At 36.3% G+C, this 15916-nt stretch overlaps 1 protein-coding gene across 2 annotated transcripts; it reads right to left on the reverse strand.

The window, feature by feature from the left end:
* Positions 1 to 1089: 1089 nt before the first annotated feature.
* Mccc1 (Methylcrotonoyl-CoA carboxylase 1) lies at positions 1090 to 14453 on the reverse strand. Of its 2 annotated transcripts, none has more exons than XM_067778307.1 (8): positions 14316 to 14453; positions 12885 to 13656; positions 12518 to 12822; positions 9878 to 10079; positions 8986 to 9274; positions 5164 to 5333; positions 1571 to 1745; positions 1090 to 1450 (listed from the first exon to the last, which is right to left on the reverse strand). In XM_067778307.1, the coding sequence occupies exons 1-8, from the start codon at positions 14351 to 14353 to the stop codon at positions 1323 to 1325; spliced, it is 2079 nt and encodes a 692-aa protein (XP_067634408.1). In that variant the 5' UTR covers positions 14354 to 14453; the 3' UTR covers positions 1090 to 1322. The 2 variants fall into 2 exon arrangements, with proteins under 2 accessions (XP_067634408.1, XP_067634400.1); XM_067778299.1 differs by having other exon boundaries at positions 5146 to 5333.
* Between the last annotated feature and the right edge of the window lie 1463 nt (positions 14454 to 15916).

Here is a 15916-nt window from a genome sequence, read left to right on the forward strand (position 1 = left end):
CATAACCAAAATTTGGTGATGATTGATGTGTGGGAAATACGTTTCCATAGCGAACACACACACACACACAGAATTTGATTTTTATATATATATGGCTAAACCGATTTCGGATTTCAAAATCAACTAACCATCATCTCTCCTTTCTGTATCTTTCCTAAAAATTTCATGGCAATCTGTTTAGCCGCTCTCGAGTTATGGAGTGACAATCAAAATGTACACTTCTTATTATATATATAGATTTGATAATTCTAATGAAATAAATAAATAATTTATATTGTCTTGGTAATACTAAACGCGTGATAAGGTCATAATAGCTTCAGATATTTCCAAGAGGTTAGGTTAGGTTGAACTGGCCGTTCCATGAGGACCTCACATAGACTTATTGAGTCCGTAGTGTTACCACAATTTTTTTTATCGACCAAACTGAAAAACCCTATCAAAAACCAGGACCTATGTTATAAAATAACTCCGTAATCTTGGCAAATAGTAGAAGCTTCCTAGGGGTGATGCAAGTGATATGCTACGAGACGTCGACTGATGTGCCTACCTATCTGGCGAAGCACTACTACAACAACAACAACATGATAGTATTTAGGCTTTGGTTTTTTATTTCCATTTCCAGGGCAATAAATGCTCAATAAAAATTGTGACGAATATTAGCAACACTAAGGGATACTATCATCTCTAAGCCGATACTAAGCAGTGACTTGTATGTACATAAACAAATCAATCATTATGTCTTCACATATGTATATGCCAGCAGCGGAGAGATGCCCACAAAAGTATGCAATCATCAGCAAAGTATTTCTCACACATGCATATATCTGAGATGCCCACAAAAGTAGGCAATCATTTATGCAAGTATCACTCACATATACACGCGCATATGAGAAGCTATAAACGTACATCTGTAGTTTATAGCTGGTAAACAAGTAGTAAATTCTAGAAATAGAAACGCCTAGAAATATGCCAACGGGGTAACCGAAGAATATAAAAGCAGCACCAGCTGAGGCACGACCAAACAGTTTGATTTAAGAACGCCATCAGTTGCGAAGTATAAGTGTTATTAAAGTAGTCCAATAAAGACCATTTTGCATTATTAAATATTAGAGTTTATTTATTCAACAGTTTAGCGATACGAACATTAGTAGAATGTGTAAAATATGCGGAATTTAACTAAATTCGTTACAATATAATAAAAACTAATAAATGTACACAGTTGACAAAAAGAAAAAAAGTATTATATAAAGCGTTCATAAATACATAAATGCAATTCTCCTGGTACGATTGTAAGCAACAAAATGATTCCATACCAATTTGTTTTATTCGACTGCCTCGTCTTCAAATATAACAATTGCAGCGTCTTTGGCCACATTTTCTCCTTCTGCACAATTAATCGACTTGATTGTAGCGTCTTGAGGTGCTTTCAAAATATGCTCCATTTTCATTGCTGTAAGGAATTTAAGGAAATAATTTTAAATATTCCGATAAATATATGTTGTTGTAGCGAAGTGCTGCTACAACACAAAAACAATAACCGATTAATAAATCGATGTGTTCAGTTAGTTACCTATCAGCACTGCTAAGCTATCGCCTTTTTTAACCTTATCACCAGGTTTCACTAATACCTTCTCCAAAACTCCAGGCATTGGTGCCATAACTTTATTGCCACCAATACCGCTATGTTGGTCTGAGAGAGCATTCAAAAATTCCGGCTGCACAAGTTCAAAGCTTAGTTTTCCATTCTGAAATGCGAGCATAAAAGAGTGAATAAATAACATTAGGTTATGCTGAGAAAAATAAAATGAGGAATGGTGGCATTTTAAAATTAAAATTTCTTATAACGGCATATGAAATTTAAGTGCCGTCAGAGGCGAAAATAATTGTGCATTAGACATATTCATTATCATAGCAAGAAGATTTTGCACCATACCATTTATTTTGCGGTCCTAGGCCCAGTTTTTCTTTAGTTGATTTAGCTAAGCTTAAACTAAGTTTGCTTAAACTAGTCACATTTGAACTCCAGTTAAACTACTGAGCAGTTTTTCAGTCACAGTTTAAGACCGCCTTTGGGGTATGCAACACTGGTTTCTTATTTTTTGTTTACCCAGCAAACATGGAAAAATATATTCTCCAGCGAAATATATAACTAGTTCCGGAAATATCCGACATCATTATTTAATTATTCTTAAACCAGATAGTTCTCGAGTTGATATCCAAGTTCATTCTCCAGTCACTATGCAACCTTTGAGAAATTTTGTAAAATTAAAAGTTTTCCAGTTCATCTCCAACGTCTTTATTATTTTCCAATTATTATCCTAATTTCAAGAGATTTTGAGAAATGTGCAGTTCTGAAATGAATTTTCAACGCATTTCTCCAGTTGATATACCTAGTTTAACTAATTGTGTTTTTAAATATGACCAAGTTAGCACGGATGACGTCGTAAGAATTGTCAGTAAGTTTGAAGCCAAAAGAGGTGGAAAAAAATTGTTATCAGATGGTGTTGTGAAAGATGTAATACCATATTTAGGTTTTTTCTATGCTCAAATTATAAATGAAAGTTTAAGCAGTGGCATATTTCCAACCATTTGGAAAACCTCGACTATAGTCCCAATAGAAAAAGTTGCAAATACTATTAAAGCAGAGGAGCTGGAACCAATAAATACTTTGGCCAGTGATGAGAAAATCTTAGAGCTGGTGGTTAAAAATCAATTAGTTCAATATCTAGAAAATAATAAGATACTTATACCTCAACAGTCAGGATTTCGACAGAATCATTCTTGCGAAACAGCTTTAAACATGGTTATAGCTGAATGGAGAGAAGAACTTAATAACAAAAGTCGATCATTGCAGTTTTCATTGATCTCAAAAGAGCCTTTGGAACTATTGATCAGAAAATATTATAAGAAAAATTATCAAGCATTGTTATTAAAGATATTGAATTAGATTGGTTTGATAATTTCTTAACAAATCGTAAGCAAAGAACAATAATTGGTTCAGCATTATCGGACGAAGTTGACGTTAAGATTGGTTTACCCCAAGGCTCTGTGCTAGCTCCAATCTTATTTAACATTTATATTAATGATATTAAGTCTATATTGAAATTCAGTACCATAAAACTATTTGCGGATGATGCACTAATTTCCATAAATGGTAGGAATTAACATGAAATAAGAGAAAAACTGCAAAGTGATATAGATGCTCTCTATATTTGGATGTGTTATAACAGACTAAAAATCGATATTGAAAAAACTAAGTATACGGTAATAACAAGGAAGAATATTGCTCATTTTGAAACTATTAAAATAAATAATACTAAAATTGAAAAGGTACAGATGATTAATTATCTCGGCATTCAAATACATTGCAAACTAAAATTTGATGGCCATGTTGATTATATAACAGGTAAAATAGCTAAAAAAATATATTTCATTCAAAGAACCTGTAAAAACTTGAGTAGCTATTATAAAGCAAAAGTATATACGTCCATAATTGAGCCATACTTCATATATTGTTCTACTATTTTCTTTATCTTGAAGGATTCGCAAATCGATAAACTACAAAAAAATGCAGAAGCTATGCGCTTTATATTAGGTAAACGTTTTGATACCCCCATTAAAGATATGCTACAAAATTTGAATTGGATGAGCGTAAAACAGCAAATATTTTTCCACAGTATGAAGTTTATATACAACATAAAAACAAGAGGAAATCCTAAAATAGGTTTTCCAACAGGATAACGACCCAAAACATGCGAGCAAGCGAGCAAAGGATTTCTTTCGGGAGAACAAAATTGCAGTAATGGAGTGGCCAGCTCAATCCCCGGACTTGAACCCCATTGAAAACTTATGGGGGATATAAAGCTCGCCGTTGATGAAAAAAAAAAACGGTCTAAAAGTTATTGTGCGAAGTAGTGCAATCAGGTTGGGCAAATATACCAGTGGACCGATGTAAGCGCTTAGTGGACTCCATGCCTCGTAGATGTGCCGCCGTCATCCGAAATGGGGGTTATACAACGAAATATTAGTCAACTATTTGTGTTTTTTGAGTTAATTCACTATATATCTTTAGTTTAGAAAACAATTTTTTGTTCTTAATATAATTAGCCTTATTGCGTTATTACATAACACAAACGTTTTTAAATTTGGTTTGATTTACTTTAGATAAATCCACTTTATTAGGGTTCTCAGAAAGCACTGCTATTAATATGAACATAACTGTAGTGCATATTGTTAATTAATGCAATAATGCTTTTAGGTGTTGATCTAGGCTCTAAGAGTTGTAATAAATAAATAAATATAAAAAAAAAATTTCTTACATTATATACCGAGTTGAGGTGGAGTTGAAAAAAATCACCAAGGTGGTACCACCAAAACCAACAGCTGTTTATTGTGAGAAATAAACACCTGGTTGATACCAGTAATGAAGCGTAATTAATTAAGAATAAATTATATAGGCCATTTAGACGGTTAAGCGCCAATTAAGTAAGTAAATTATATAGGCGGCCGCCGTGGTGTGATGGTAGCGTGCTCCGCCTACCACACCGAAGATCCAACATCAACATAATGGATTCGCATACTTTATTGGAGCAGCAAGGAAGGCAGGCGGCATGATCTAGTGGTGCTCTGTGGCTAGTCATGTCGGCTGGGCGGGATTCTTGCCAATCTTGCCGTCCTGCGCCATAAACAGAAACAAATCATATCATGCCTCTAAAAAAAAACCGACAATAGCGCAGAGTCAACTCAAAACGCTTATAATTCAAATTAAACCAAGTAATAGCATATTTTGCTTTATAGAGATTCCCTATTTTGCTGAGTACGCTATGATTCTCGAGTTGAGACACTGTTTCGAAACAACTCTTGAGATTTTAGAAGTATGCCTAGTTATCAACATGAGCTCTAATGGTACTGAAGCCCAAATGCTTGTTGGGTATATTCGATGCCATTTCGAACGAACGCAAATAACAGATAGGTTAACTAGAGTTTAACCCTGCCAGATGGGCCGCTTAAGCTCAGCTTAAATTTCAGTTAAAGTAGACTGAAAAACTACAGAATAAGTTTAAGCGTAGTTTAACTGACAAACTAAGTTGAACTTGTACTGAAAAACCGGGCCTTAATATCAAAATATTTGGTTAATTCACTTACATCCAAAAATACTGTTACCTCTGCGCCATCAATATTAGCATTAAATGTGGATAGAGTGTCGTCAATATTTGCTTTGATTTTGAGCCGATCACCATCTGCAAGACATTCTGATTTCACTTTTATCCACGTCCCATTATTGACTTGTATTAGTAAAACGGATTCAATAAAGCGCACATTAACGTTGTAAACTGTTTTTCATTGAATTGAAGAAGTTTAAAATAAGTGATTTTTGTTTTTTTTTTACAAATTTATAATGTTAAATAATTATTTTAGATTACTCTATCTGAGATAAAGCCATAATTAGTTAAAGGACTATTCGAGAATTTGTTTCGAAAATTCAAATTCTATTCATTTTCGTATAGGGTCAAACTACAAAAACTATAATGGCCCGTAATCATAGTCGCTGACTAAAATACTCTTTAGTTAAAATCTTGCCTAAATTAAAAATGAGATTTAAAATTTTGGTCGTTCATAGACATATTAAACACTGTTTTCAGCTAAAATAAGCATAGACAGGGTATCCGCACGAAAAAAAGGTATTGATTGGCGCTATGAAGAAATTTTTTAGAAATTTTAAAAGTTCACCCACCCTATTCCTTACTACCGTGGTTACTTGACTCCACTCATACACTCGTATTCATGTTGAATAGTTTATATAGTTTATAGGAATATTGTAAAGAAAAGTTGTTTGCATTAAGACAGATGTGGCGGCCAAAATGATGCAAACCTTAAATGATAGGTGGCCCTAACCGTTAAAGCCGTTTAATTTAATAGACCCGAAACCGAATAGGGATATTTCTAACCTCGGTACTAATAAGTATGCAGGACATTCAATGATAATCAGGTTAAATCAAATTTAGGTTTGTCTTCGCAAAGTCAGTATAAACAAAGGGAGTTTAGTATAGTTTCCCATAGGAAAGAAGTGACCTAGAAGTTGAGTCATTGTGCATGGACCCGCAAAGTGTAAGTCCCTTTTACATTAGAAAATCATTGAACTCTAGTCGATCATGACATAGACTAAGAGGGTGATGAAGGGGGGGAGTAGTTTAGCAGCACCCGTACCAAGCAATTCTTACATTTTTTGTTGCTAATTCTTGTTGTATTCCGTGTTTTATTTCACGCTTTCTTTTAAGAGGAACTGGCAAATGTAAAGGGGAATAGAAGACACAAAAGGAAATGCCAGCACAATTGAATTCAAGAATTCTGTAATGTAATTCAATAATTAGAAGTCGGCAATAAGAAATTTTTCTTTTGTTAATAGATATTCACAAAAAACCGAATAATTACCCTAAAACTGCTGCGAAACTGGTGAAAATTGTATCAGCGCAAAACGCCTTTTTAGTTAACTCTTTTCTGTGTACAACAATATCACCAAAATGACATCAACCACATCAAAGTTTTGGAACTTTTTTTTGCAAAAAAATCTTGACAGAGTGCAAGTATTACTTTGCAGCATTCGGATTATTGCTTCTGAAATTAAAATGCGTCACTTCTCCCAAAATTTTTTGACATGTATTAAAAATCGACGCCTGTGGTAAATAATTCCTTCCATTGAATATTTATTTCTAAATTTTATGCCAAAATCAGTATAGGATGCTACTTTTTCCTCAAAAGATACTAAAATATCAAAACTCACAAATATCTATGAATAGTCTTAATTAAAGATTTCGCATATGTCGAGCCAAGTAACCATCGCACATTTTAAAATTGTGTAATTTTCGTCACAAACATATTAATACGCATTCTAGGTATAATAAATTAGTTCCTGGCGTATATTTCCTTGTCGGAGAAGCCTTTTTTCACTTCCATTTAAGTTCATCGCGTTTAAATAGCAAATTGTTTAATTTCTCGCAACTTTCGACAGCAGACTACCAACTTAAAACCTATTTTAAAAAATTTAAATCGCGCTCATGTAATTTTAAATTTAAAATACTTTTTTAGAGATAAAATAATGTTTAAGTGGACTATAACAGACTTAAACTGATATTTAATTTAGAACCATGTTTAAACCAATAAAACTCTATTTTATTTCAACTATGATTACGGGCCAATATATTTAAATACGTTGCGCAATAAAACTCCGAGGAGATTTAGGCCGAGCTTCTCTTCCACTTTGCGGCGTGCTACTTGTTTATTTTTCTTTCAAATTGGCGGGACGGGAGCTGCATGTATTATGCCGACGGCATTTGTAAGACAGATGAAATTCCGCTAAGAAGCTTTTCATTGTAGAAACTCGGAGTGTTTGCCAAAAACTGCTGCGGGGCGACCCCGATTAGAATAACTGTTTTCTAATGTATTTTCATTTGGCAGAACCTGAACCCAGGATCGTCGGTGTGGTAGGTGAGCACGCTACTGCGTCAACCAATATTTATTTAAAGTTAAGACCATTTCGGAAATCTGAAAAAAATTATGAGACGAAAATACTCCTTAAAAGGTTTTCATCCGGTACGTGTGCCTGTTCAGGAATTTTGATATTTCAAAGTTCCAGAAAGTAAAAAATGACTATACATTTTTCTGTTAATTTACATGAGTTCTCTGTAGAGTAAAGCGTAGCTATAAAAAAGTTGAAACGTGATCCCGGATTCGAATATTTTGTTGAGGTTTCAAAAATTTAACAAATTTTTTTTGTGAGCAAAGTTTTTGTAAAAACATCGAAATAAGTTTTTTCTTTATAAATTATCTATTTAGATTACATTTACCCATTTACCAATCTGTCCACGTTCAGCTTCAGGGCGTTATTCTAAAACGGGTACCTTTTACACGCGCCATATAAACTAATGGAGCTAAATGCCACATATGTAATGGTTTGACGGACTTCAATAAAGTTTTAAAGGGGATTGAACATTACCGTATATTATTGGAACATTTTGGGACTACTTCGGCACCGTCTCGTGAACATTTCGGGCTGATTTCAAAAGAAGTTCGAGACTAGATCGCAACCAATTCGGAACAATTTCAGGGTAGAATACGGAGTATTTTAGGTACCATTTCGGCACAACTTCAGGATCATTAAATCTAAGGGAATCACTTCCAAATCATTTCGAAACTATTTCGGGACCGATTCGTAACAATTTCACTTGAGGATTGTTTTAGACTCATTTCGGGAAAACTTGATTATCATTTCAGGGCCATTTTGGGACAGTTTAAGCATACCTTCGGGTTCAATTCCGGACTATTTTGGGTATCATTTCGGGACAACTTCAAGATCATTTCAAGTTTATTTCGAAACCTTTTGGGACCAATTCATAGCAATTTCAGGAATGGTTCCGATACAGTTTGGAAATGATCCTGAAGTCATCCCGAAATGTTCGCGAAACGGTGCCAAAGTAGTCCCACAATGGTCTATGAATATTTTATCGAAGTCTGTCATAGTTGATATGCATGCGCATCGCCAAACCTGCTTTTTTATTATTTATCACATTGCAAAAGTGAAAACCGAAAACTAGATACAGAAAACATAGAGAAAAGCACAATTTCACTGCTTTTACAGGGTGCCTAAAATTTATTTTTTCTATTTTCAACTTTTTTTTACTTCATACAAAAATATGCATTTTTTTTGAGCAAAAAAAAAAAAAAAACTTTAAATATGAATCTGTGCTCAAAAACATGTTATTTACATCTAAAACTAAAAAGGGACTCGAATAAGCAAACAATTTATAACACTCGACAGATTTTGTGATTATTTTGCCCAATAGCAAACCAAAATCTAAAAGATTCGATCGGCAGAAATTCGATTAGAGTACAGATCGACACTCAATAGGAGACACTGCTTTCTTCAAACGTTTCAAAAATTTTGAAATAAATTCTGAGTTGGACAGTTCTCCTACTTGATATACAAACCTTCATTATTCTCCTTAAGTTTATAATTACGAGTAAGCGCATAGTTTAGTCGTTTATTTTTTGAAGCATTGAATGGATCATTTTTGTCGGCATTGCTACTAAAAACTTGCATCTCATTAAGTACTACAGCAGCAACAGCTTTGCAAATTTGCTCATCCTTAATTTGGATAGCCGGAAAGAGTGTATCAAAGTGCTCATCAATGAAACCTGTGTGAACGTTTTCTTGTTGGAATTCTGGATGCGAGGCCAAACCGATAAGAAATTTTATATTCGTTTCAAGGCCGGTAATCTGCAACAAGTTCGAATACATTACATTACTATTGAAAAGTGATTACTAGACTGGGTCAAAAAATGTTGCAAAAACCCCCAACTAAATTTTAATCTTATGTGGAGAGCATCTCGAAGAAAATATTTATTTACAGTTGCACTTTCTAAATATAGTTGAATCTTTTAAACACAGCTGAAATCATTTCTTTTTATCATTACTTGGGTATTTTAAATGTTTTGTTATTTATGATGCCATTATTTTGGATTTGAGAAGCTCTATATGTATTTTTGCGCTCTGAAGTCGGTTGCCCACACTTGTGTCTGCTTAACCAGTTGTAGCCCCTCAAAGTGTGTTTTTGTTGCGCCAATGAAAAAACGCTTCTGAAAATGTTTATAAAGCTCAAAAGGGCATAAGAAAGAAATATAAAGCTTCTCAAGACCAAAATCAGGGCATACCAAAATTAGAAGTTAGATGTCACCTAACTAACATACAATTTTAAGAATCAATTTTGCTAGTATTTACATTATTTACCGTAAACCTAGAATTAAGCGATCTTTTGCAACTTCTTAACTTCGTGTGTGGACTGACCCATTCTAGTGAATACATATGTAAGTATGCACGTACGTGGTATTCGCGCAGTCGTGCTATTAGGCTATTCAATGCCTGTGTACGATTTGCGCCCCAAACAACCAATTTTGCGATCATCGGATCATAATGTACAGATACTTCATCGCCCTCGCGTACGCCAGTTTCAACGCGTACAAATTCATTTGGTTGTGGTGTAGCTAGGTAGCGTAATGGGCCGGCTCCAGGCAAGAATCCGTCTCTGAAAAATAATTATTTTAATTAAGGAGTCTGCACGAAACAAATTGACGCAAATATACATACATACATTCATTGAAGCGCCCTTTTACGTATGGCTCATTATTCATAAACAGCATTAAAATTTTTGTCCAACAAGTTTTTATAAATTTCGATAGAGGTAATTCTCTGCTCGCGGTATTTTGCATTTTAGTTCTTTACCTTACTTTTACTTTTACCGTCCTTGCTACGGCTTGACGAAAACTTTCTCTCTTCAATACTCACAAGGTGCACACCGATGGTTCGAAATTAACGAAAGAGGTCGGGTCCGCTGGTTACTATGTCGATCCAGAAATAAGTAGATCCTGCAGGCTGCGTCTTTCAGGCGTAAATTATAGCCGTGAAAGCAGCAGATATTCTGGAGGAAGCGTGCTTAAGTTGCAGTCCCGTCAATATATATATTGATTAAGGCAATAATCTCACACAGTACTTCATCAAGAAGCTGAATCGACGGTAAACGTCGCAATCCGTTTGGGAGAAATCAAAAGGAGACAGGTGGTGCATAAGATCCATCAAGCAGGAAAGGCCGTGGACAGAAGCGCGGAGCTGCAAAATTTCTAAGATCTTGGGTAAATCCTACGACATTAGACTCACAAAGTGGATCAAATTTCTTAGAGAGAATACTGAAGGCTCACGATGAGCATACTCACTGGACACTGCCTTCTAGCGCCACATTCTTATAATTTAGGCCTCGTCAGTAAAAACAGGTGTAGAAAGTGCGAGCTGCCGAAAGAAACGGTTGAGCACGTTCTGTGTTCGTGTCATGCACTCGCCAAGTCAAGGCCCCACTATTACGGGCGGCAGAGTTGCCCGCTCGCGAAGCAGCAATTAGGCTAGATCCTAGAACCCCAGCGGGTTAGGGGGTCAGAATATTCCCGCGGTAGGTATGCCTGTCATAAGAGGCGACTAAAATACCAGATTAAAGGGGCTGTGTAGCGCAACCCTTCAGGTTGCCAGCGCAATATATAGCTTCTCCAAACCCAATTGCCAACCTCACCTATCGGCGGCGAATCCTGTTTCACTAACAGATGAGGCTCTGGCGACCCCAAGCTCCTCATGGAACTTGGGGTGGGGAGGGAGGGGATGGCCTGAAGGTTTAATGTGGCTACATAAATCGTTCCCAAGATGGTCGGGCTAGCACCTTAATGGTGCTGTGGTACCGGAGCGTACCGGATCTGTATCCGGCAAAGGACCATTACATCGATAACACTCCCCAAAGCCTTCGGGGAGCAACATTATCGCTACAACAACAACAACTAGAAAAATGCTACTATTTTCCAAGAAAACGGAAGTTCTGGCACCTGATTGGGGTTCTTATGTTTCATCGTCAAACAAATTCTGATAGTACTATGTACACATTCAGTCTATGTGAGGTCTTATTTATTTATTTATTTAATCGAACCTTAGAAAGTGTCAACTGTATTTCGGAGAGTTAATTGCATTTTAGAATAGTTAGTTGGATTTTTGAAAGCGTCAATTGCATTTTAAAATTTTCAATTGGATCACCGACAACGTCAGTTGGAATTTAATTTAGAATTGTCTGTTAGAATTTTAAAAGGGTGGTTTGGATTTTAGCATTGTTAATTGGCTTTTGGAAAATTCCAAATGGATTCAAGAAAACGCTAGTTGAAATTTAGAAAATGTAAACAAAAATATATTCACGTTGCCTAAAAGCCAGTTTTCATTTTCTGAAATCCAATCTTTACTATTTCAACGACGTTTTCTAAAATCCAATTGACGCTTTCGAATATCCAATCAATAGTTCTGAAATTAGCCGCTTTCGAGAACCCAACTGACTATTCTAAAATCCAAATAACCCTTTCTTAAATCCACTTGACATGGTATTGTTCTTCCGCTTTATGACTTTTTGGACCATACAACCTTTTTAAAGAGCATACGCTTTTACTTGAATTTTTCATCAGCATTGTCACGAAAACAAAAGGAAAGACGTCGTAAATTTTTTCTTCTACACTCCCTATAAAAAAAAAAAAAAATGTTTGCGAGTGTTTACCGTGGATTTTTTTCTGGAAAATGTAAAAAAAAATATATTCACGTTGCCTAAAAGCCAGTTTTCATTTTCTGAAATCCAATCTTTACTATTTCAACGACGTTTTCTAAAATCCAATTGACGCTTTCGAATATCCAATCAATAGTTCTGAAATTAGCCGCTTTCGAGAACCCAACTGACTATTCTAAAATCCAAATAACCCTTTCTTAAATCCACTTGACATGGTATTGTTCTTCCGCTTTATGACTTTTTGGACCATACAACCTTTTTAAAGAGCATACGCTTTTACTTGAATTTTTCATCAGCATTGTCACGAAAACAAAAGGAAAGACGTCGTAAATTTTTTCTTGTACACTCCCTAAATATGTAAAAAAAAAATGTTTGCGAGTGTTTACCGTGGATTTTCTGCATAAATGCGCGCCTCAAATGCATGTCCTTTTCGTCCGATTTGCTCCTGAGTTAGCGGCAAACGTTCACCCGATGCAATACGTATTTGCCATTCAACCAAATCGGTGTCAGTAATCATTTCTGTAATTGGATGTTCCACTTGCAAACGCGTATTCATTTCCATAAAGTGGAAAGATAGATCTTTTTTATCCATAATAAATTCAACAGTACCAGCACCAACATAGCCTACGGCTTTGGCGGCACGTACAGCTGCTTCGCCTAACTCGCGACGTAGCTTTTCAGGTAATCCAGGCTAATAAAAATAAATGGAACTTAAATTAGAAAAACTAAAATAGCAACAGCGTGTTAACTTACAGCGGGTGCCTCCTCGATAATCTTTTGATGTCTCCGTTGAACTGAGCAATCCCTTTCCCATAGGTAAACTGCATCGCCATATTGATCGGCGAACACTTGTACTTCTACATGCCTCGGTGAGCGCACATATCTCTCCAGTAAGACCGAACTATCACCGAATGATTTTTGTGACTCGTTGCGTGCTGAATTGAGTGAATCTAAAAACTCTTCCTTCTTCACAGCAATACGCATTCCCTTGCCACCACCACCACGCACCGCCTTTATCATTAATGGGAAACCGATTTTCTCCGCCTCAGCACACAAACGATCATTTGACTGATCGTCACCATGATAACCATTTATAATTGGTACACCAGCTTTAGCCATTATTGCCTTACTTGTGCTCTTAATACCCATATCACGTATAGCAGTGCTTGGTGGTCCCATGAAAATAATATTTTCGCGTTGACACAGTTCAGCAAACTCGACAGACTCCGATAAGAAACCATAACCTGGGTGAATTGCTTGGCAAGCAGATTTTTTTGCGATTTCAATTATGCGCTGTCCACGTAAATAAGAAGCTGTTGAAGTTGCTTCACCCACTCGATAAGCTTCATCCGCATGTAAGGCATGTAGAGAGTGCTCATCTGGATCAGAATATACGGCTACGGTGCGTACGCCCAAACGGCGGGCGGTACGTATTACACGACATGCGATCTCGCCCCGATTTGCAATTAAAATTTTATTGATCGGCTGCACTTGAATGTTGTGTGCTACATTCGAACTGTAATTTCTACGGAGTGATAATTTTAAACATGAATGTATTTTGTCCCTAAAAATGTCGGTAATAGTCTAGTTGAGGGGTCGACTGCTAATACGCTACCAAAAATATCGGGAGAGGTGTCAAACGACGCGTCTTGACATCAGTATTAATAATCCGAAGGCGGAAAATAAAAATTTTAACGCGTTCAAAAGATATTAACGAAAAACCGAAAAAAGACCCGCGGGTACCTCCGAAATCGGGGGTCGGATCCATAGTATTTTTGCGCAGAACACCTTTCTGCGTTGGCGGCCTTCGGCCGCGATTATAAAAAATAACCCTGGGCTACGCCATGCCAAGTCCGGGTGTGTGGTATAACCGTGGCTACCGCCACGGTGATGCACAATTTTTTTTGGGGGTACAACACAACAACAACCACATGGAAATCGCCAACTTCAAATGCAAATATCTCCGGACAGAGATAAAATTTTTCTTTTCCGCCATCGGATTATTGTTCTCGAGATTAATACGCGTCGTTTGACACCTCTCTCGATATTTTTGGTAGCGTATTAGCAGTCGACCCCTCAACTAGACTATTACCAAAATGTCTATGTAATCAACCTAAGTATGTTGTGCGCTTTACTCTGCCGTTAAACATGTCTTAAATTCAGAATCTTAAAGTAATATACTACCTTATTTGTAGAGTATTTCTCAGCAATCGTGTATACATTTCACTTTATTAATAAAAGATCAATAACATTGTGATCATTCACAATGATCAATAACAAACTAAAATCCTTCTTATCACTCTGTTTTTTTGCCACTCTTTGTTACAGAAGAATCGAAAATGATCTCATCAAACTGACAGCTGCATCAGCTGTGCGATCCTGAGTGCCTAACAGTGGGAGCACAATCAAAGCAACAGGCTACGTCTCTAAACACAGCGCTATTAATATGAGTATTGTGAATAAGACATGAATTTTCAGAATTTTGACAAACTGGGCGCTTTCAGCGAACACAAGAATTGATCAACCGTTGAGTGATAATTTTCTAAACGCACCGTTGAGTGTTTTTGAACCACTCAATGGTTGGGATTTTAAGTCAAATTACTGAGCATAAATTTGTTTCGCTCCATTCGCTCAAACATGTTTGTTCGGCTATCTGACAGGTTTTCGACGGTTTAAAGTGTTGGTTACGGCAGCCGCGGTGATGTGGTAGTAGCGTGCGTCATCTACCACACCGAATATCCTGGGTTCGATTCCCGGGCAAAGCAACATCAAAAATATAAAAACAAGTTTTTTTCAATTATTTGAAGGTTTTCTAAGTGGGGTCGTCGCTCTGCTGTGATTTGGCAAACAGTCCGAATATATTTTTGCCATAGAAAGATTCCCAATAAAAACTAATCTGCCTTGCAGATGCCGTTCAGAGTTGGCGTAAAACATGAAGGTCCCGACCCGCCAATTTGTAGGAAAAACTTAATAGGAGCACGGTGCAAATTGGAAGAGAAGCTCGGCGTAAAATCTCTTCGGACGGTATCGCGCCTTGTGTATTAAGAATACAATTTTTCTTAATATTGAAGTGAAGTGTAAAAATAAATTTAAGAAGTAAAAAAAATTTAAGGATTATTATTATTATACTTAGCAGTTGGCTCAACTGGCTCTTCCCAGAATAAATTTTCTATCACGCAATTGAAGGAAATATGTTTGCAACGGATCAACCAAAATTTTGTTCGCTGAAAGCACCCATTAGCCATCATCCCTCGCAAAGATCCTGAGCCAGATAAATAATTTGCATGCAAATGCAACAATAACGATTTGAGCCAGATATAAGTCTGGTTCAATTTGTTCATTTCTTGTCTTTAGTTTAGCAGCGCTGCCTTTAATAAACCTACTTTTTCAAAAATAGATGTCACAACTTATGTGCACAAAGATATCAGATATAAGTCTGGTTCAATTTGTTCATTTCTTGTCTTTAGTTTGGCAGTGCTGCCTTTAATAAACCTACTTTTTCAAAAATAGATGTCACAACTTATGTGCACAAAGATATCACGACCTCTGCTTCTCAATTCTCACAATGATCCAGAGCATTTCCCATAAAAGAATACCTGGCGCGACCTATCTCCGAAAAAATTTAGATAGCGCTTCTCTTCCAATTTGCATTGTGCTTCTTTTTAATTTTCTCCAAAAATTGGTGGGACCGGACGGGAATTGGTGCAGACTCCGAAAGGCATCTGCAAGGCAGATGAGTTTCCACTGAGAGCTTTTCATGGCAAAAATATACTCGGGGTGCTTTC

Source organism: Eurosta solidaginis, chromosome 1 (assembly GCF_040869045.1).
Source record: "Eurosta solidaginis isolate ZX-2024a chromosome 1, ASM4086904v1, whole genome shotgun sequence".
NCBI classification, from domain to species: domain Eukaryota; kingdom Metazoa; phylum Arthropoda; class Insecta; order Diptera; family Tephritidae; genus Eurosta; species Eurosta solidaginis.

Coding starts and splice junctions, on each gene's coding strand:
- Mccc1 (XM_067778299.1), bottom strand. CDS start 14,353: ATGTATACACGATTGCTGAGAAATACTCTACAAATAAG. Junction 9,275..9,877: donor CACGACTGCGCGAATACCAC/GTACGTGCATAC, acceptor AACTTGTTGCAG/ATTACCGGCCTTGAAACGAA. Junction 1,746..5,145: donor AGGTAACAGTATTTTTGGAT/GTAAGTGAATTA, acceptor CTCGCATTTCAG/AATGGAAAACTAAGCTTTGA.